Here is a 22,344-nt window from a genome sequence, read left to right on the forward strand (position 1 = left end):
TAATGGAAAAGAATCTGAAAAAGAATACATGTGTATGTGCGTGTGTACGTATATAAAACTGAATCACTTTGCTGCATACTTGAAACTAACACAACATTGTAAATCAACTATACTTCAATAAATAAATAAAAGCTTCCCAGGCGATTCCAATGCAGCCAAGGCTGAGAATTCCTGAGAGCTACACGTTCACGGGTGTGTAACAAAAGGGCACCACGGTAAGGTTTATCTGCGTACCTTATCTCATCTTAACAAGGATCTCTAAGATTTGTTTTCTGAGTCCCATTTTACAGATGAGGAAACAGAGTCTCTGCGAGGCTGAGCCTGGTGGGTCACAGAGCTGGCAGGCTGGCCAGGGTGTGAATGCAGTCCATCAAGCACGTGCACCCCCACCTCTGCTCTGGGCTGTCAGCCAGTGGAGGGATTTTGTGTGTGGGGCGCAGAGGAGAGGGAAGAAACCAGAGGCCAGGAAGCTCATGGAAGTACGTGTAGTCCTTTAGATGCGAGATGAGAACGCTGGGATTAAACAATGGCCTGGATCAGCTGTGAGCCAAAACAACCAGCCGAGCAATGCCATCTTCCCATCGTCTGAGCCACAGAACCAAGGCCAGTGTCCGCCCCGCTCCTCTGAGGACGCTGCATCCCCAGCAGCTTTAGAAATGACAGTACAGCGGCAGTAGCAGTTTCCGCAGCAGCCACCCTTCACCAGATCAGCGCCTCTCCCTCTTCAAGGATGCCTGGCTCTCACCCCGCAAAAGGCATAAAACCCACCAAATGTATTCTCCCTCAGGACTTTTCAGGAGATCTATAATTCCGGTTTTATAGGTAGTGGATGTAAAAACACGGTTTAACGATATAATCTTCAGCTTGACAAGGTGTCTTTTGAAAAGTAAATTAATGACAGAATGAAAAGCATTAAGAAGAGGCTTTTTTCTTTTTTTCTGCTTTGAGATAGAGGAAGATCTAAAGAGTTCAGCACTCAATGAATCTCTTCTGAACTGGATGGCTTTAGGGTGAAGAAAATGGACAGAAAGGGTAGCCTTCAAAACCACAGTGCAGAAATGAGAGACGGCAGAGGGAGGCCACCGGGTACTGTTTGAGGAAAGGTATGTGACATAGGTTAGCAGAAGCACGCTTCTCCGTGAAGAAAACGGGGGCTTCTATCCCCTGGCTTGGGAAATGGGTGAGCACTCTGGGGAGCCCTGTGCTGGGCCCCGGGCTGGGTGCTGGGGGGCCGGGAATGAATCAGACACAGTCCCAGCGCTGGAAGATTGCCTGACCTGATGGAGGAGGCCTGTGAACCATGCCCCAGGTCCCATACCAGCAGGAAGCCAGGCTGGGGAGAAGGAAGACAGCTTGGATAGGAGAGGAGACGAGGCCAGCAGAGTCTAGGAAATGAGTGGGAGTTTAAGAAGCAGACAAAGGGGAAGAAGGGCCTGGACATCGCAGAGGAAACAGTATGTGCAGAGTCGAGAGGTGGGAAACCACGAGGTGGGTGGAAAGTAATTACTGCTCAGCTCCTGGGGGTGGTCGCTGGTGCCCCTCAGGCTGGGGAGAGCTGGGTTTGGAGCATTGGTTTGGTCACTGGGCCTTTCCTGAGGGCAGCAGTATGTGGTCCTGGGGAGATTTCCACAGATGGTCACTTTCCACCCACGTCCCTGCTCTCCTTGGGAGCTCCTGGTGCTTCAACCGTCCACAGCCATTATTTTAAAGCACAAGAATCTTAACCTGGATTCACAAGGTTTGCTCTGGTCTGAGGTCAGCGTACCACTCCATCTTTATTTCCCTCTGCAGACTTTATGAGCCAGTATACTAAAAACCTGTCCTAACAGGACAACAAAGCCCTGAATGCCTAGCTCTCACCTCTCTCTGACGTCATTTCCTCCCATTTACTCTTCCTACTGTCACGCTGCTCCAGCCATGGAAGCCTTTTTGCTATTCCTCACACATGCCAAACTCTCATGCCTCAGGACCTTTGCACCTGCTTTCTCGTCCACCTGAAATGTTCATCCTCTAAAGGAGTTCATCCAAGAATCACTCCCTTGTTTCATTCACATCTCTGCTCAAATAATACCCCTCCAAAGACCTTACCCTCATTTATTTTTTCTGGTATAGCACTTATCACTACCTGAGATTATAGATTTTTTTTCTTGGTATGCCTCCCCCCCATTAATATGCAAGCTTTTTCATGGCTTGATCCCCAGTATCTAGAACAGTATTTGGCCTTAGGAGGCCTTAGGAGGGGGTACTTCTAATTCAATCCCTCAAATAGGTCTTTTGTCCCCTCCAGGCCTTTGTACACACTACCTTAGAAGCACCCGCACCTGCCAGCCCCCATCTTCTCCCAGCTCTTCACCAGCCCTCTGCAGGGTATGGATTAGGTATCCATTCACCCAGAAAGCCAACCCTGACCCCTCCCGCTCCCCCATACTTCATCAGGCGCTACTCCCTGATACGGAGCATTGTCCATACCCTATCACTGTAGGCACCTTATTCTGTCACTATAGTCTCCCCCACCCGGTGACACCTTGCAGGGCAGATGGGGACTCAGATTTACTTTCGGAGCCTCAGTACCTAGCATAGCACTTTAAATACCTAGGAGTTTCCCAGTAAAAGGATGCTGTTCTCTCTCTGGGCCCTCCGTGCTAGAGGCAAAGGCTCTGAAACAGTCTTTGCACAGAGTACGTAGGAACTCGTGAGAGACAACCCCATGGAAGAGGTTTTTACAGGACTCCCAGGTCCTACAACCTTCCTGGTACATCAGAGGGCAGCGCGTGCTACTCTTAGAGACTGTATACATTTAAGAGAGAGCCCACTGTTTCCACCTTAGTGAAGGAAAGCCCAGCAAATTGAGTTAAAAATTCTACATTCGTAGCCCAGGGGTTTTCCGCGCTCCTCAGGGAGAGAGAAAGGAAAATATGTTTCCCTTCTATATTAACAGCTTAAAATGTGAGATAAATCCTCCCATCCTAACCTCTTTTTCACGAACGGACTTGGCTGTCCAGTGGCATGATACATGTCTGACGGATCTATTTCTCCATTCTATTTCTTTAGAGGTAGCAGCTAAGAAGTTTCATCTATTATTTGTCTCTCTCTCTCATTCCCATTTTCCTAACCAAGCATGTAGAGCAGGCAGCTGATGGATGGATGGTGTTTGGGATAAAAGGGGCCAGAATCAGATAGGTTTCAGGATCTGAACAAACTGGCTTATTAACAAGGAGGCCCCTTCGGCGGGAGGTGGTGGGGGAAGGAGGGCTGGATACCAGACAATGGCCAGTGACGGATGAAGGAGCGCCTGGGGTTGCAAGGCGTAGACGCGAGGTAACTGGTGGCCGCAGCCTCCGATAATGGGAGCGCCTGGGCTCCGGAGCAGCCTCCTGCACAGAGGTGAATGTCACACCAGCCTCTTGACTTCCTTCGACAATCCTCCAAGATTCACTGCTGCAAAGGCAAGTCCGATTCCCTCTCGTCTTCCTTTCCGTAAAATACAATCTCCACGCTCAACAAGGGAGAGCTGCTAGGCAGGGTACCAAGGGCCAGATGTCAGGCAGGGCTGGTTCAGCATCCACGCCTGGGAAGGCAGTTGAGCATCGCCATGTGCCAGGCACTCTGGGGTGAGAGCAGTCCCTCTACGTATGACGTGTCATTCAAGCCTCGTGCTTGGGCCATCGATTATTGGCCCTATATTCTGATGAGGACACTGAGGCATGGAGAGGATAAGGGACATCATCAAGGCTTCTCAGCTAGGAAGTGGTGGTGTGGGGTCTGATCCCTCGGTTCCTCTGCCGCAAAGCCTTCTAAACGGCTCTGCTTCTCCGCTGCAGGGACGTGCCAGACTAGAGGCCTTTCTCTCTCTTCTGTGCAAGCGGGCAGGTGGGCATGCACCCACCCTACAATGAAACTGGACCCGCTCCTGTGGCAGCAGGACGTTGGGGAGCCCCGTGGCAGCCACCCTCGGACTGAGGCAGTTCTGCCACTTTCGAGCTGGGTGGTCTTGGGCAAATTGCTCAGTCTCTCCGAGGCTCTGTCTCATCACCTGTCAAAGGCAGATAATAAATCCTTCCTCTTTCAGGCATTGAGAGGATTAAGCTGGATTAGGTATGTGAAAGTTCTTTATAACTGGTAATGCCCTCTGCAAATATTAGTTATTACGCTGTTACATTTTCCCTTAATAACCCAGAGCTCGGGATATAAAAGCCTTCCATGTCCTTTATTAAGACACGTCCTAGGGGCTAAGCTATCTTATGTCTTTCTTGTTCTCATGTGTTATAGTGGGTTTAGTACCGAAATGTACTAAACCAGTTGAAAGCGGTCTTAAACGACTTTAGAAAACCAAACACGCCAACCATAGCTCTCGTCGATGTTTTGAGGAATCCCCAGGAGCGGTGATGTCAGCGATACTGTGGGGTGCTGACTGTCCCAGGTACTCTCCTGGGCGTGGTTAATTCACATCCTCCCGAACCCCAGGAGGACGCCGCTGTCACCATCCCCATCTTACAGATGAGAAAACGAGGCACACAGGGGTACGGAACGTGTGTTAAGGTCACGAAGCTAGTAAGTCACGGAGCCAGGCGAGGCCACAAAGGCGGAAGCAGGGCACCAGGGCACACACGTCTAAGCACAGTACCACTCAGCCTCTCTTCATCTGTTTCCAGTTCTACCTGAGAGGTCGTGATGCTTCCCCCACCCCTGAGGTTCTGAATCCCTCATCCCTCAATATTGGAATTAACATTCCAGAAAGACAACTCAAAGAGGAAGACACCATACAGAAAAATCTGATTTCATGACAGGCACTCAATAAGGAGGGATTCTCAAAGATGTAAAGTGTACTATTCCAGTGTGCTCTCGTTAGGGTTTAGGTGGTCGTAGTAGGTTTAAAATGAATCCACAAATGAGAAAATGAGGTGAAGGTGGAATGTTGGAAGGCATTTTTTCCCCTAAGTTTTTCTTTATTCATAGCCTACCTCTACTGCACACTGGGCAGGCTTTGTTTTTTTTTTCTTTAAAGCTGTGGTTTTCTTTTTTTTTGAAGATGTTGGGGGTAGGAGTTTATTAATTAATTTATTTATTTTTGCTGTGTTGGGTCTTCGTTTCTGTGCGAGGGCTTTCTCTAGTTGCGGCAAGCGGGGGCCACTCTTCAACGCAGTGTGCGGGCCTCTCACTATCGTGGCCTCTCTTATTGTGGAGCACAGGCTCCAGACGCGCAGGCTCAGTAGTTGTGGCTCACGAGCCTAGTTGCTCTGCAGCACGTGGGATCCTCCCAGACCAGGGCTCGAACCCGTGTCCCCTGCATTAGCAGGCAGATTCTCAACCGCTGCGCCACCAGGGAAGTCCTGGGCAGACTTTTTAACCCTCTTGAGACTTGATTTCTTCCTCAACCTATAAATATGCTTCTCAGGTTTACCCCACCAAAGATGACAGAGTTTTCTTCTCCCTTCCTCTGTAAAGTTTCCCTGGAGATTTCTGGTGGTCCCCAGTTGGTGTCACCAAGTCCCCTAACAAGTACTGTACTTTCAGCCCCTACCTGACATCAGCTATTTTTCTGCCTCTTTCGTTTTACTCTTTTTTGCACTGCTGCCCACCAAGCAGGCTGAACACGCCTCGCGCAGCCAGTGCTGTGTGGCTGCCCTCATCTCAAGGTCGCTGTATCCCAAATTTCATGATGCCACCATCATGTACCACCGATTCACTAAAGTTTCTCCCTGGCCTGGGATGGCTCTGCCCTTGGCTGCACTCACCTCCCTTTTCATTAGTTCGTTAATTCATGCAACAATGATTTCTTGTTGCCTGCTCGTGCCAGGCCCTGTATTGGGCCCTGGCAGTGAGGGCAGTGGACAGACACTACCTCTGCCTTCAGGAACGCGATATTTGAGCAGGAATAGGAGACAGTAAACAAATAGATTATAATACAGTGTCCGCAGAGCCTGGAAACATTGGCAAACAGTCATATTGTCATTAAGGACATCTTCAATCTGTAAAACAAAAATATGTCCATCAAGATGCTAATCACGAAGGTCCCCAGGGAGGCCTGGCCAGAGTCCTGAGGGCTTTCTGCTCCAGCCCCACTCTCTCCAGAGGGCTTTTTATATGAGTGCCTGGGAGCAGGCCAGAGTTCTCTCCTTTAAAACAAAGATGGTATTTTCCTCTGGATTCTCTGCCAGCAGATGCTCTTCTCCCAGCCTCAGCGTCCCACCTTGATTTCCAGAGTCAGCCCATGCGTGGCAAGGACGAAGTTTCCCTTGGAAGCCTTCCCTACGTGTCACCTGCTGACTGTATTAATATCTACCCCATCAAATTCAAATAAAGATTAAATGAGATAACGCAGGTTAAAAGACTTCATAAACTGAGAAGCACTCTATAATTGGCAGCTATGACTATTACTATTGTGAAAATAATTATAATACTTATTAGAAGTTATATTATTATCCTAAGGTCGCACAGGAAGGGGTTGGTAGACACAGAACTCCCGGCCCAGACATCAAGCAGACGGCAGAGCTCCCAGCATTTCAGAGATTCATGCTCTCAGACACAAAACCCTCCCACACCCAGGTATCCTGCGCTGTGTTCAAGCTTCCAGGACCACTGCCAAACGACACTGCCTGGCCCGCGCCCCACGGATGCCGCAGCTCCTTCACGGGGACACCGGTGCAAGCTACAGTTGCCGAGGTTTTCCAAAAGCACAGTTTGCATTTATTTTGTTTAATCCTTACACTGTGTTTCAGCCTCCTCCTAAATGCATTTGTTTTCAAAAAGAGCCACGAGGGGACGTTCAGCCCACAAATAAGAATATAATTATTACACAGTTTAGCCATGCCTGGACGTCACCCCGGTATTCACTGGTGCTCGGCAATTCAATTGTCTCTCCTTCAAGACCATATTTAATAGGATAAACAATTTCTGCTAAACGCAATAAACATGAACCTGCATTGTCATCTCCATAATCAACTTAAATTTCCCATTAGAAGCGGTGGCCGTGATTGAGATTCAGAATTTAATTTGGCGGCGCAGGCTTCGACGTGCTCGTGTCGGCTTCACGGGAGCCTCCCATCAACCCGAGACAGAACCTCTCTTCCCCATCTCTGGGGAATCTTAAAAGAAGATAGATTATAACATAAGAAAATTATATGGCCTCGGTATAATGAAAGAGATAAAACATGATTGCATTAGCCTATTGAAATAACAGCGATGGCAAAGCAATAATATTAATACAAACAAGGGCCCGGACCCGTCTGCTCAATTGCAGGGGACAAGGGGATGAAGGAAGGAAGACAGAATCGCCACGCTGGCTGCAGCAACCCCTAAGCAGTAAAGAATCAGCTCCTTCCATGGTTGTTCTATTGACTCAATTCCAGAGAGATGGGCGGCCAGACTGGTGGGTGTTGGTGACCTGTGCTTTGGTGTCATGGATGTGTTATGGTCTTAGGTCTCAGCACCCAGCTCAGCGGCAAACTTACAGCAGGTGACGTGGCCGAAAACAAATCGGTTGAAAATTCATAGGATGAATCAATTCACCTTCAACCAACTGGTTTTTTTCCCCACCAGTCTGATTTCAACAAATTCACATGAAGTTATGCAATCCGACAGGAAGTGCCCAAGAGCAAAGAAAATATTCAGGGATGTTTTAATGAGAAGGAATGAATGAGAGCAACAAAGCTTAAATGATCACTTGACTCAATCTAAAAAATAAAAATAGTTTGGATTTTAGTAACGTAAAGATCAACTGCCCTCTTGTTCTCATCTTTCAGTACCTCCCGCCCTGAATGGGATTTGCACAAAAGCATGAGTGAGTGGAGCACAACGTACAGAGGTAGGGAAGGTTTACATTGCCCACTGATCCACAGCCATCAGCTTGATCATCTCCTGATATGCTTCCTCTTCCAGCCACCACAACCCCTGCTCTTTTTCTTTCTTTCTTTTTAAACTGTTTCTCATTCAGTGATCAATTTCCGTGGCTCTAGTCTCCAGCTCAGCATCTCCTCTGGGCACCCACTCATGTCACAATAATTCAGCTCTGCACCAGAACAACCACTTGCTTCCTGTGCTCAGCATCGAAAGAAGCTGAGGAACCCAGATCCACTCTCTGTGATGCAGTGGGTAGGGATTTGTCAATCTCTCTCTCTCTCTCACACACACACACACACACACACACACACACACACACACACACACACACACACACTACCTTCTACATTTTATGTCATAAAAAGTTCTTTGTTGATCCAAGGTCCAATTTTGAGAGGAAGGGAGCATCACAGTTAAGAGTTTAAAACCCTGGGGGCTTCCCTGGTGGCGCAGTGGTTAAGAATCCGCCTGTCAATGCAGGGGACACAGGGTTTGATCCCTGGTCCGGGAAGATCCCACATGCCACGGAGCAACTAGCCCAATGCGCCACAACTACTGAGCCTGTGCCCTAGAGCCCGCAAGCTACAACTACTGATACCACACGCCTAGAGCCCGTGCTCTGCAACAAGAGAAGCCACCGCAGTGAGAAGCCCACGCGCCGCAACAAAGAGTAGCCCCCGTTTGCAGCAACTAGAGAAAGCCCATGCATAGCAATGAAGACCCAACGCAGCCAAAAATAAACAAACAAGCAAATAAATAAATAAAATTTTAAAAGAAAAGCGTTTAAAACCCTAGAGCTTGAATGCCCAGGTTTGCAGCCCAGCCCCCCCACTCCTTAGCTGCGTAACTTTGGACAAGTCACTTAACGCTTCTAAGCCGATTCTCCTGCTGTTTAATAGGCTAATAAAGCATCCACCTTATAAGGTTGTCATGAGGATGGAATGAATGAATGAATGCACTGGGAGCACTGTGGCTGGCACGCTAATCATTCAATAAGTATGAACTGCCCATTGCCATTGAATGAGACAGTGTGCTCCTCAAGGCAGGAACAGTTTAGTATCTATTCATGGATTCATGGTTGGGCACCTACTATGCGCAGGTCAGTGGTGGACTGTGCGACTTTCACACGGACAGCTCCCAACACAGTTCCTGGCTGGTAGTAAATGCGAGTGAAATAAAATTGTAGAGATGAGCGAAGTGAAGATTACCAGGATGGCTAAGCCCTTCAGGAGACTCTAATTATCGTTTAACTTACTATCTGTCCGAGTCAGCGTGCATTTTACAAATAATGTCTTTATTTTAAGCATTCTGAATGGCACAGCCCTCCGCCTTGGGCCCCAGATGGGAGCGGGCATGGGGGTGAGCTGGCCTGATTCCTTGCTGTGTGCCGCCCACAGTAGCATCACCTGCTAGATGCTTTCCCCTCCTTAACAGTTAAGTGTTTCAGAAGCAGGGCCCAAGCAGGGGCTGCCCCTATTTTGAGGAGGTGGATTGTTGCACTGCCTTTGTCTTGTTTTATGTCCTCCAGAACATGGAGACCAGTTTGACCAGCAATTCCACTTCCCATCAATGGGGACATCTATAAGAAAGAAGGTAATGAACATTAATTAGCCTTTATGACACTCTCGTGCCCTGTAGGAGGGGTAGGGTGTATAAACCCTAGGGTTCTGAGAGTCTGAATCTCTGATCTCCCAACTCCAGTCCACTGTCCTTCCTTCAGGCCATTGGCTCACCATGCTCCCTTCTACCACAGGGCCTTTACACACACTGTTCCCCTTGCCCTAAATACTCTTCCCTCCTCTATTCATCTGGTCAATCCTATTCACCCTCCAGATCTCAGCTTAAGTGTTATTTCTGCAAGGAAACCTTCCCTGATCCCCAACTCCCCATCACTACTTCATACTTTAAGCTCCCAGAGCATTTTGTAGCACTCACAGTTGAAACTTTAAATGTATTTCTGGGACAAGTCAAATGATGTTGGTCTGTCTTTCCAAAGAGCAATCTCCATGATGACAGGAACTATAATCTGATTTGCTCACCACTGAACCCCAGCACCTAAACTGGCACACGGGAGTCCCTGAGTCCATATTAGTGGAATAAATGAATAGTTTCCAGCTTAGATGCTTCCCAGCTATAGGATGCTGGATAGTTTACTTCTTCTCAGTGTATCAAGCGGGAGCTCTGTTATCTATGTGGCCGTTGTGCGTTTTAAATGAAGTAATCACACTGTGCTCTACCCTCCCTGACATTTGCCTTTCCCTTGAGGATTTCTGGTTGTTGACGAGACTGGCAAATAATCAATTACATCCACCATGATAGATCAGGCGGCTGGCTGAGCCTCTAACTTGCAGTGTAGCTCTGGGTACATTACTTAATATCTCTGGGTCTCCCCACTGATAACATGAGATAGCTGGAGTGGGAGGTTTCCAAGGTCTCCTCCAACCAGTGGAAATCCTGTGGCTGTGCCGTTACACTCTTACTGGGCAGGTCACTGTGGGGGGCCTGGTTTAGACGTAGTAGGAGAGGGAGTGGAGACACCCTTGAGCACTTTACTGAGGAGGGGAGCAGAGCAGGCCCCAAGAGCAAAGGCTACAGAGTCAGACTCACTGGACCTGAATCTGGGTCCCTACACCTACTAGCTGTGTGACCATTGGGCAAGTTAGCTAGCCACCCCCGAACCTCAGTTTCCTCTATAAAATGGGGGTATTGACAGTTTCTACTTCATGAGGTTGTTGTGAGGATGAAAGGATTTAATATATGTGAAATATAAAGTAACACTATTTATTTTGCTCTAAAACCAACTAACCAATATTTATTTTGCTCTTACGATGGGTTAGGCATCCTTCCAAGTGCTTTATATGCCTTATGAGAAACTTAAGACAACTCTATGAGGTAGTTAATATCATCATCTCCATTTTATAGATGAGGAAATTGAGGCACGAAGAGGTCAAGTAATTCGCTATTAAATGATGGAGATGGAATTTGAACCCACACTGAGTCCAAGCCCTCAGCAAGGTGCCTGGTACATAGTGGACCGCTTAATAAATGTTTGGTGTTTTTATTGGACGTGCCATTTCCTTTAACGGTATCACCAAAAAAAGTCACAGAAAGGAAAAGAAAGGGGAGGAGCTGGGGGTGGGGGGAGGCAGTGCTAAGAATTCTTAAAAAATAAACCAGCTAAAGAATCTGAGAACTGGAAGAGATCTTCATCGTAGTCCAGTCGTTCAGTTATTAATTCAACTGCAGCAACTGTGTGGGAACCTGAGGACCCATAGGTAAATGGGACATGATCCCTAATCACAGACACAGGGGAGGTAGACACACACAACCCAAAACAGAATGTGCTAAGAGCTGTAACAGATACATGTCCGAAGTCCTATGGGATCCCACAGGAGAAATTAATTCTTCTTGGATGAGAATAATTTTTACAGAAGGGGCATCTATGTTGGATTTTGAGGGCTGAATAGGAGTTCACTAAATAAACAAAATGATAAACATTCCAGAATGATTCAAAGAGATGACTCGAAGAGGCCATGCATTAGCAGTCCTGTAACATGGAGCACTCTCAGTTGTGAAAATAATAAAATATAAAATCAGGAGTCAAGATGGATCTCAAGCGTCATAGTGTCCAGCTCCCTAGCCCACTCCCCGACTTTGCTCTTGCTCTTTTGAATTATTCTCTGGACTTCCCTAGACTTCCCTTTCCCAACCAACTCTCACAGACTCCTTACTTTTCCGATTGGTGATCTCACAGGCAGGGCCTTGGAATCCAGCAGGACAGATGCAGTCACAGCGTGTTCCTGAGAAGATGCAGAGACGGTATGAATCATACCACATGAAGTAAGAGCTCCTAGACTTCACCCGTCCCTCCACATCACGGCTTTTCCATTAGGTTAAAACAGGGCAAACGTTTAATTGAATGGTTTGAAATAAGAAGGTTCAGTGCCAAGAATACCCACTCCTTTCTTGAGGGTCCTTTGCTCATGAAAGGGTGTTTATTCCACCACAGGGAATGATGCCGAGTTGTTGAGGAAAATTACCCATTAGCTGACCTTTGACCTAGACATTGGTGTTGGGGGTCAGAAGCTACATTATTGAAGTTCCTGGGGCCAGTGGTCATTGATGCTCAATTTCACCACAAGTAATTGTCTAGTCTCTGCTTGAACATCTCTAGTGATGGGGAGCTCACTACCCTTAGATGTTTCATGCTACCTTAGGCCACTTCTGACATTTTGGAGGTTACTCCTTATGTTAATTTGTCACATGTCACCCTGGAGCTTCTCTCACCTGAATCACACGAACTCTCTTTACAGGACTGTCCTTTATAGGCTGGGCCCTGTCGGCATTCCAGCCTCTGGCTTCCTTTTCTCCATCACCTCCAAAGTAAAGCCTCCAGTGGGTCCCAGTCTCTAGGTCCAAGTTACACACAAGGCAAGGGGGATTTCAGCACCCCTAGATCAAAACCTGGTGCCGGTGAATGGATCCCACCTCCTGCTGAACTGACCCTCACTTACAGGTCCTGGTCCTCAGGCAGAATTTCCCATTCTTAGGCTGTCACTTACATCTGCTTTGCTCATTTCCATCCCATCTGAGAAGCTAGACACACATCCCTCCATCTCAGCTGGGCAGGTGGAACCTTTCTCCCTGAGAACAGATCTTCTGTCGTGTCCCCTCTGTTGAGTTTGCTCCAACCATGTGAGTTCTGCCTCGAGTCCTGCTGGCTCCCTGGGCTGGGATATACACTACCCAGCTGCTCTTGATGCCCTGTTTTGGCATCATGCTGGACCGGACTCCTTCTTAGCCCATCACAACAGGAACAGAAGATCCCAGGCCCCAGCCTCTCTCACGTTTGCCCTGCCCCATGCAGTGACCCCGGATGTGACCCTCAAGTTAGCAGTCAAGTTCTAGTGGCCATCCATGCCACCCCCCATCCCCCAATCGTCTCACGATGTATTGGTCAGGATATGCACAAGGTGTCTCCCCTGCTCAGCCCAGGGAGGGCCTCTTCTTTGACCAGCACAGAGTCCCAGAGTCCATCCCCACTCCTTGTTACAGACCACACAGTCTCAGCCTGCTCCTGCCTTCAGTTTAATGCTGCTGTCACCCATGGGTCCCTTGTGGCTAGAAGCTAGGTATCCCGACAGCCAGAGCAGCCTGTTCTAGCTGCCTGCATTCTGACTTCCTGGGAGATAGACTAACACTGCTTCTAACACTGGTGCATTTCGGTGCAACCCTCGGGTCAAGGCTAGCTCTCCTGCTAGTCTAAAAGCTGGGCAAAATCATGGATCCTGTCTGTCAGTGAATTCAGCTGTAGAACAGCTTCCCAGCCCTCACTCAACAACGAATGATCTGCTAGGCTTTTTTTTTTCAGAGGCCAATCCCAGTGATTCGCTTTAACTATTTTGGGCTGAGGCCCAGGGCTTCGTGTTTGTGCAAAGCTCCCTGGGTGATTCTCAGGTGCAGCCTGAGAGGACATCAGGCGCCTTGCCATAAGTAGTACCTGAGTGCAGCCATCTCCTTGGTCCAACCCTACTTCACTGTGCTCCAGGGAGGTGGTGCTCCATGGCGAGTCACAGCCCAGCCACAGGTTAGAACTACCCGGAGAGAAGAGGGTTTAGCCATCCTGATGAAGTTCTCTTCTCTAGAGAGTCTCACGTAATGATTACATCTGGGGACTGAGCATCAGCCGTTCTAAAGATCTCCAGTGGTTCTAATGCCCAGTCAAGGTGGAGCAGCTCATCTTTAAGAGGCTCCAAATGGCCAGGGGCGGGGGGGTGGGCGCTCACATTTTTTCCTCTGAGAAAAAGAAGGGAGCTTTATGACAGTCCCTGGGGCCTGAGGCAGAGGACTGGGGAATGACCTGGAAATTCCCCTGGATATACACAGGAAACCCCGACCTAGAAACACACCTCTGGAGGGTGTGTGGGTTTGATCACGTGTTCCGGCCCCAGAGCCAGCCCCTCCAGATGACGTCTGCCACAAGCGACACTGGAAATGGTACCTTTCAGGACAGGGACTCCGTTCCCCTGGCAGGGAGCACACTGGCAGGAGCTGACTTCCTTCTGAAACTCCTCCAGGGCCCGCTTCATGTTCTGCCTCACTGTGCTGGAATAGGCGAAGTCTGTGGCTGTCACCAGTTCGTACAGAGGCTCTGCCTGGGAAGGGAGCAAAGGCGCTTATTTCAACAGAAAACATTCATCACGTAGAAACATGAAGCAAGGCTCTACAGGAATGCGCAGGTTTGCTGCATGCAGACCACAGTGGATTCATAGGCAACTGGATAGAGGCCCTTCCCTTTCTCGTTCCCACCCCACCCAACATCCACAAATAAGCTCACTAGAGTTCAGGTCAACAAACACTTGCTGAATACCTTCTAAGTGTCAGGCATGAAGCATAAGTAATGAGTAAGATAAAATCCCCACTCCCAAGAAACTCAGAATCTAGAGACAGACACAAAAGTACTAACAGATACACAGGGGTTACAGGTAACAGTGGTAACTTGTAATGGGTAGAGAGCAGCGGCTAGTTAATCTGTTTTTGGTTGGGGAGGGGTGGTGGTTTGCAAGCTACTCTTTGAAAGTATCATGGGAGCATTGTTCCAGCGTCACTCTCCATCCCCACCCCCAACCAAACCTGTGAAAATCCTTCGTGGCATGCAAGAGCCTCCATTAGGGAGCCATTCCCGAGCTCCAAAGAATACCTTCCCACCACGAGATGCTCAGAATACTGTCTATACTACCTCATCTGATGCAAATTCTACCTCTTCGCTCCTTTGTGGTCAGCGTCTCGGGTTGAAGTCCTTTTTCCTTCTTCTCTAATTAGATTGTAAGCTCCTGGAGATCAGACCTGTATACTGCTCAGCTGTGTCTCCGGGGTCCCGCCCAAAGCTTAGTGAGAGCCGCTAATAAAAGTGGGTGTAAGGGGCTTCCCTGGTGGCGCAGTGGTTGAGAGTCCGCCTGCCGATGCAGGGGACACGGCTTTGTGCCCCAGTCTGGGAAGATCCCACATGCCGCGGAGCGGCTGGGCCCGTGAGCCATGGCCGCTGAGCCTGCGCGTCCGGAGCCTGTGCTCCGCAACGGGAGTGGCCACAACCATGAGAGGCCCACGTACCGGAAAAAAAAAAAAAAAAAGTGGGTGGAAGAATGAAACGGGGATGGGAGGCCTCATTAGGGCAACAGCAGCTGGCATGGAGGCGAGGGTGTGGCGAGCAGGGTTAGTGATGCTCTCAGTGGGCACAGCAGTGTTTGAGAGCTGGAAGCCACAGAGAGATGTGGTAGTGTTCGTGGGCTTGGAAAAACAGAGGCAAAGTCCAAAGAGGTAGTTAAACATGTTCAGAGCCTCTTGGCTCGAGTTTCAGCTCCAGGGCCGTGTTTGTCTCCAGATTTTGTTTGCGATCCTGCCCTAATCTGGCCCTGGAGCGTTTAGGGTCTGTCTAAATGCAAGCAATCACGCCTAATAGAAGCCTTCAGTGGGAAGAAAACTGCTTCCATTTCTTAATGCATCCGATGCAGACCTTCACTCCAGAGGGCAAAGAAAGGCCCCTTGGTGGCCCCACTGTCTGACCGTCTTGTGGTCACTGAATTGATCCAGAGGCTGTCTGCAGAATGGCCCGGCCTGCCGGCCACACATGGGAGGGCGGGGCTCCATGGGGGATTGTTGTACCCCCACGATGAGCTCCTCCAACAGCCTGCTCTCCCTGCCAGAGCACCTTGAGAGTCTGCCTTTAACCTGCCTTTAACCCCCCAAGCATTTTTCTACCAGTACCGAGATCTGCTCCAGGAAACAGAGTAGATCAGTGGCAGAACCGGAATAAACCGTCCACGTGTACTGTGTGCCAGGAGCTGTGCTGGCGACTTACTCATATGATCCCACTTCATCCTCACACAGGAGCAATTACTAGCCCCATTTCAGGTGAGCGTTAAGTAACTTGAACAAAGTCAAGGAACTCATAAAAGCGCATTGCCAGGATTCTAACCCCAAATCTGTCGGTTTTTTCCTACTAACTAACCCAAATCTGTGTTTTTTTCATCACATGATGACTGGCGATAGAAATGGCCATTATTCCCATTTCCAAGCTCTCTCCCAGGGTTCTCTACGATGGCTGGCCTTGGAACGTGGCAGCAATTCTGCAGGGTTCCCTCCACAGCTCCATTTTTAACTTATGGCTCATTTGTCCTTTTCTGGGTTCGCTGGTTCTTTTTTTCCTGTTTTTCTCTCTTTTGTCCTCTTCTTCTTCCCTCCCTCTCCCCCTCCTTTCCTTCCTCCTCCTTCCTTCCCCATCTTTCCCCAAAACACAAAATCCCAACTACTCACATTGATCATTGGGTCCCTAGCACACCTGACCTTGTGGAAATTTTATTGGTCATATTGCTGCACAGAGATGGTGGGTGCTGTCTGTGAAACTCCATGCAGTTCTCTATAATGGACCCTGGTGACTGCTGTTCTTAATGATAACAAATAATTATTGCCATAGCTACCATTTATTAGGGGCTGAACCAAATACGTATGTTATCTCACTTAATCTTCACAACAATCTTATGAGTCAGGTAGACTTCTGTATCCCCACTTTACAGATGGCAAAGCTGAGGCACAGAAAAGTTAATGAGATTGGCCAGAGTCACAGTGAGTAAGCGGAGGGCGGAAGATCTGAATTGTTACCATCGTGGTTTGTATCCTTTCAGTATATATTTTTGGATAGGTAGATGGACAGATATTTACACCAAATTGGTGGCATAAGAAAAGTGAAGTTTTACATTTCACTTTTTTCACTTAACGTCATATATTATCGAATGGCATTTGCCCATGCCATTCAATAATCCTTGATAAAATGATTTTCTGTGGTTACTGAGTATCCTGTTGTATTGGTGAACTACAGTGTATTCAACTCTACCCGTTATTGAATCTTTAGGTTGTTTCCATTTTCCTTTTTCCTTTTGCTACGACAAATATGGTTGTCCTCCTTTATCAGCTGGGATACTTTCCAAAACCACCAGTGAATGCCCAAAACCATGAATAGTACCAAACTCAACATATACTACGTTTTTTCCCATACACATATACTATGATAAAGTTTAATTTATAAATTAGGCATAGTAAGAGATTAACAACGATAACTAAAAATAAAATAGAACAATTATAACAATACACTGTAATAAAAGTTATGTGAATGTGCTCTCTCGTCTCTGTCTCTCTGTTTCTCTGTCTCTCTCAAAATATCTGACTGTACTATACTTACCCTTCTACTTGTGATGACGTGAGAGCATAAAGTGCTTAGGTGATGAGATGAAGTGAGGTGAATGACGTAGGATTTGTGACATAGTGTTAGGCTACTGTTGATGTATCATCAAAAGGATCATCTGCTTTGGGTGGTGCTAGATCACTGAAGCACGATCATGTCAATGGTTGGATGTCAGAAGCAGATGATGTTGACGGTTGGGGATCCCAGGTGGGGATGGAGCAGGACAGTGTGACATTTCATCACGCTACTCAGAATGGCATGCAATTAAAAACGTAAGTTGTTTCTTTCTGGAGGTTTCCATTTAATATTTTCAGACCGCAGTTGACCATGAGTAACGGAAACTTCGGATAAGGATTACAGTAACATAGAATGAGGCATGTCTTTATAGATACATCTTTACCAACTTTTTAAATGATTTCTTTAGTCGATTCTTCCATTTAGGGATATTGGATCAAAAGCTATAAACATTCTGAATGTGTTGGATATATACAGTTAAATTCTTTTCCTAAAGGGTTGTACCAATTTATATTCCCGTTTCATCATATAAAAGTTCCCATCTCATTGCTCCCAAGGACACTGAGTATTACAGATTTTAATCATCATTAATTTGACAGGTAAAAAAGAATACTGGGGACTTCCCTGGTGGCACAGTGGTTAAGAATCCGCCTGCCAAGAGTGGAGAGTGGCATGGACATATATACACTACCAAATGTAAAACAGGTAGCTAGTGGGAAGCAGCTGCATAGCACAGGGAGATCAGCTTGGTGCTTTGTGACCACCTAGAGGGGTGGGATAGGGAGGGTGGGAGGGAGACGCAAGAGGGAGGGGATATGGGGATATATGTATATGTATAGCTGATTCACTTTATTATAAAGCAGAAACTAACACACCATTGCAAAGCAATTATACCCCAATAAAGATGTTAAAAAAAAAAAAAGAATCCGCCTGCCAATGCAGGGGACACGGGTTCGAGCCCTGGTCCAGGAAGATCCCATGTGCTGCAGAGCAGCTAAGCCTGTGCACCACAACTATTGAGCCTGTGCTCTAGAGCCCACAAGCCACAACTACTGAGCCCGTGTACCATAATTACTGAAGCCCGTGTGCCTAGAGCCCGTGCTCCACAACAAGAGAAGCCACCACAATGAGAAACCCACGCAACCAAGAGTAGCCCCTGCTCGCCACAACTAGAGAAAGCCCGCGCGCAGGAAAGAAGACCCAAACGCAGCCAAATAAATAAATAAATGTTAAAAAAATTAAAAAAAAAAGAATACTGTATTTTTACTTTAATTATCCTTTTCCTAGAGAAGTTAAAATTTTGCATATTTATCATCTGAGTTCTTCTGAGAGTTGTCTATTTCCTTTAAGATATGTTTCTTATAAATTGTATCATTCCTTACACATGAAAGATTTCATGTGTGGCAAAATTGTTTTGTTGTTGTGTTATTTCCATTTAATTACACTTATGGGTTTCCTTATTTAGAATTCAGAATTTATTTTTTCCAGTGAGATCTGGCAGTCTAAGTCTGACATTATCTTACCAGGTTATGCTACCAAAGCATCTGCATTATAACTGAATCACTCTGCTGTACACCTGAAACTAACACAACATTGTTAATCCACTATACTCCAATATAAAATAAAAAGTTAAAGAAAAACACAAAACCTTCTCTTAATCAGAGTAATTTGCTTTTAGGGAATCTTTAAATAAGTTGCTTTAGTAAGGTGTGATGGTCATTATCACTGTTTACCAAATATATCAGCTTCTTTTCCTTCTGGGCACTCGGCAGGGCTGTTTTTCCCTGAACCATCCTTAAGGGCAGGTTTGCAATGCGACTTTTTCTGAGCAGTGAAAGGTGAGCAGAGGGAACGCCCCTTCCAGGTTGAAGCTTTGGGAGCAGAGTGTGGTGACTTTTCCCATTCCCTTACCACTGCTCTGGTGCTCTTGGGAGCACAGGACAAGACAAAGCCTCCATCACCTGGATCCCTGAGAGACATTCAGAAAAGGTCCCTCACCAACACACTCTGGACATGATGTGTGATTGAGCAATAAACTTTTGTTGAACTAAGTCATTGAGATTTGGGGGTGTTTCACTGCTGCATAACCTAGGCTCTCCTGACCTCTAGGTGAACCACTCACTACTGTATTTTCCCTTCTATGCTTAACCATGCCAAGCTCCTTACCATGGCTTCTCCATCAGCCTGAATCCCAGACCACAACCTAGCACCTCGACCACTATAGAAATGTACATGGAAGGTAGGCTTTGTGACAAGGGTTGCCAGTCAAATACAGAACGCCCAGTAAAAATGGAATTTCAGATAAACAACAAATAATTTTTTAGTATATATCCCATGAAATATCTGAAAGATGCTTATCCTAAAAAAAACATTCCTTATCTGTCTGAAGTTCAGAATTAACTGGACATCCTGCATTTTCGAGTGCTAAATCTGGCGATCCTCTATGTGACTCCTTTAATATCTCAGAATGTCTTGGGAACTTTTTCATCCCTTAATGACCATTTCACTGGGCCACAAGCTTTTTCCTTCAAGATCTTGTGGTTGTCACTCCATAATCTTTAGGCATTGAGCACTGCGAAGAATTCTAAGCCCAGTGCGACTTTTATTTTTGTAGGATCTATTTGTTCCTCCAAGTCAAAAATTTCACCCCCATGTGTCTCAGTATTGTTTTATCTTCAGTACTTTTACCTCCTTTTCAATGAGCCGTTCATTTTGCATTATCAGCTCAGGGAAGTTTCCCTTTCTATGTGCTTGATTAATGCATCTTCACATGTAATCCTGGATCTTTCTCAGGAAGAAGTCTTTGGTTTTTAGATTTCCACTTCTGTACTCTCTGTCCATCATATTTCTTTTATATCATTGTTTTAATCTCTTTGTCTTTTGCTTCTGCATTAAAGAAACATTTTTATAGCACCTTCTACATCACTGACTCAATTTCCGGCAGCGTCAATTCTGTTCTTTATAGTTTCCAATGTAGTTTCTGATTCTACTACTGTGCTTTTGGCTCCCTACATTCAGCCATTTCCCCTTTCATCTGATTAGTGTCTACACATCTCAGCTTCTATTTTTTATTTCATAAATTCCTTATTTTCCTTAATTGTATTATAACCACAGAGCAAATACATTCTAAAATTGACTTCTATTTTTAGATGTATGCTTGTCTTGATCTTTTTAAAATTAAGAAAAAGTTTTTATTCTATTTATTTATTTTTGGTTGTGTTGGGTCTTCATTGCTGCGCGCAGGCTTTCTCTAGTTGCGTTGAGCAGGGGCTACTCTTTGTTGCGGTGCGTGGGCTTCTCACCGTGGTGGCTTCTCTTGTTGTGGAGCATGGGCTTTAGACACATGGGCTTCAGTAGTTGTGGCACACGGGCTCAGTAGTTGTGGCTCACAGGCTCTAGAGCACAGGCTCAGTAGTTGTGTGCACGGGCTTAGTTGTTCCGCGGCATGTGGGATCTTCCCAGACCGATCGAACCCACGTCCCCTGCATTGGCAGGCGGATTCTTAACCACTGCGCCACCAGGGAAGTCCCTCGTCTTCTTTATCTTGAATGTAATTTCAATCTTTTGTGTTCAAAGTTCTCTTTATATATGTCCCTTGCTTTCTCTACCTCTTCGTTGAACAAAGAGCCGTCTCTCTGTAACCAAAGTTCACCACTAAATACTGTGAATGGGCTCTTCTGTGGTCTCCCTTTCTGCCTACCCGGCTCCTATAGGAACTGTGTTTTCAGATCTTGATCTTCAAGACTCGTGGCCAACACTCTGTGTCTAGGAATTCCTTATCGAGTGGTCTCTGCCCTCCTGGAAGGCAACTGCTGCTCCAACAACCTGGTAAGCTCACTCTGCCGAGAATTATTTTGAGATAATGTGAAGTCATATGCAGTTTTCTCTTGCCAGAAAGAGTCCATGCCCACAATAGATGTTTCCACCTCAGGTTACCGATGTACAGAAGAGGTGCATAAAACCTTCAACAAATTCACCTCCTCCAGCGCTGGAAACATCTCTCATTCTCTAATCTCTTTCCTCTTTAGATTCTCTAATGTCTTTCCCCTTTCAGCCTCCACAGCCCTTCACAACACTACACTGATAGTGGATGTGATACTTTCCAGGGTATCACATACATGCTGGGAAGCCTCTCTGTGCCTTCAGTAAAGTGCTATATCTCTGAGAATGGTGGCAGGTCTGTTTGAGATGCTTAGCACGCTAACATGTGTGTGCTCTCTCTCTCTCTCCCTCTCCCTCCCTCTCTCCCTCCCTCCTTCTATCTCTCTCTCACACACACACATACAAACACACACGTGCACACAAAACACACATCCCATATCATATCACATGCTGCTGCACTTCCAACCTATTTAGATAGGTAACCAGGGCAATCCATTAACTGTAAGTTTAAAAAAAGATTCAGGTAAGATATAAGTAAAAAGCAAAGACCAGGGATCTATTTTCTCATGAACTCTGTTCTCTCCCATTTTCTCATGAACTCTGTTCTCTCCCATGCCCGTCTGTGATACCAACCAATGTCACCGTGCCATCAGCCAATCCCAGATTTCTCTGGAGCTGCCTGCAAGCTATGGCTGACTTTGTCCTTCCCGATGCTTGCCAGCAACTGTACCCTAAGTGTCCCTACTGAATAAGTGGCAGAGGAAAGGAATGAATGGCAGCCTTCTTGTTCTGCAGAAACTGTGCATTTGACATATAAATAAAGACATTGGAAAACTGCCAGGGTTGGTAACTGCAGAGCCCCTCATCAGAGCTCCAGCCTCTTAACTCCTCTCCTTGGCTGCAAGAGTAAATCGCTGGGAGGGTGGATGTTGGACCAGCAATGACTGTACAGACAAGGGCAAGAAGAGGACAGTGTAAGATGTGACATGGACACCGTGCTGAAGTCCCCACGGGCAAGGACCTACCACTGCTGATTGGTATGACAGTCTTGTTCTAGCAAACGTCTTTTTAGTTTAAGGCTGCAAAACTGCTGTTGTTTGGGTGACAGGTGGTTGGGATCATTATCTTCTATTTACCAAACCCACAGGAGGGGAGGGAAGAGGTAAAATTCTCAGGTCTGGACCTAATAGAGACTCGAGCAGTCACAGATGGATGCAACCTCTGTGACCTTGATTTTTATCAGCCACAAAATTAAGCATACTTAATTTGCAGACTCATGAGAATTAGATGAAATAACATTCCTGACGTCCTTGGCAGAAGTATCATGAACATAGTAGGTGCCCAAAACACGTTAGTGATTACCCTGATGT

The 22,344-nt window shown here is 46.7% G+C and overlaps 1 protein-coding gene across 1 annotated transcript in view; it reads right to left on the reverse strand.

Moving 5' to 3' along the window:
* Positions 1 to 9,103: 9,103 nt before the first annotated feature.
* C8B (complement C8 beta chain) overlaps positions 9,104 to 22,344 on the reverse strand; it is a 40,647-nt gene continuing 27,406 nt past the window's right edge. The window contains exons 10-12 of the mRNA XM_067726313.1: positions 13,841 to 13,994; positions 11,571 to 11,639; positions 9,104 to 9,418 (exon numbers count right to left, since the gene is read on the reverse strand). Of these exons, the coding sequence (XP_067582414.1) occupies positions 9,267 to 9,418; positions 11,571 to 11,639; positions 13,841 to 13,994 (375 nt within the window). The 3' untranslated portion in view covers positions 9,104 to 9,266. The remainder of the gene's footprint in view (positions 9,419 to 11,570; positions 11,640 to 13,840; positions 13,995 to 22,344) is intronic.

This window comes from Pseudorca crassidens, chromosome 2, assembly GCF_039906515.1.
Source record: "Pseudorca crassidens isolate mPseCra1 chromosome 2, mPseCra1.hap1, whole genome shotgun sequence".
Lineage (NCBI taxonomy): Eukaryota > Metazoa > Chordata > Mammalia > Artiodactyla > Delphinidae > Pseudorca > Pseudorca crassidens.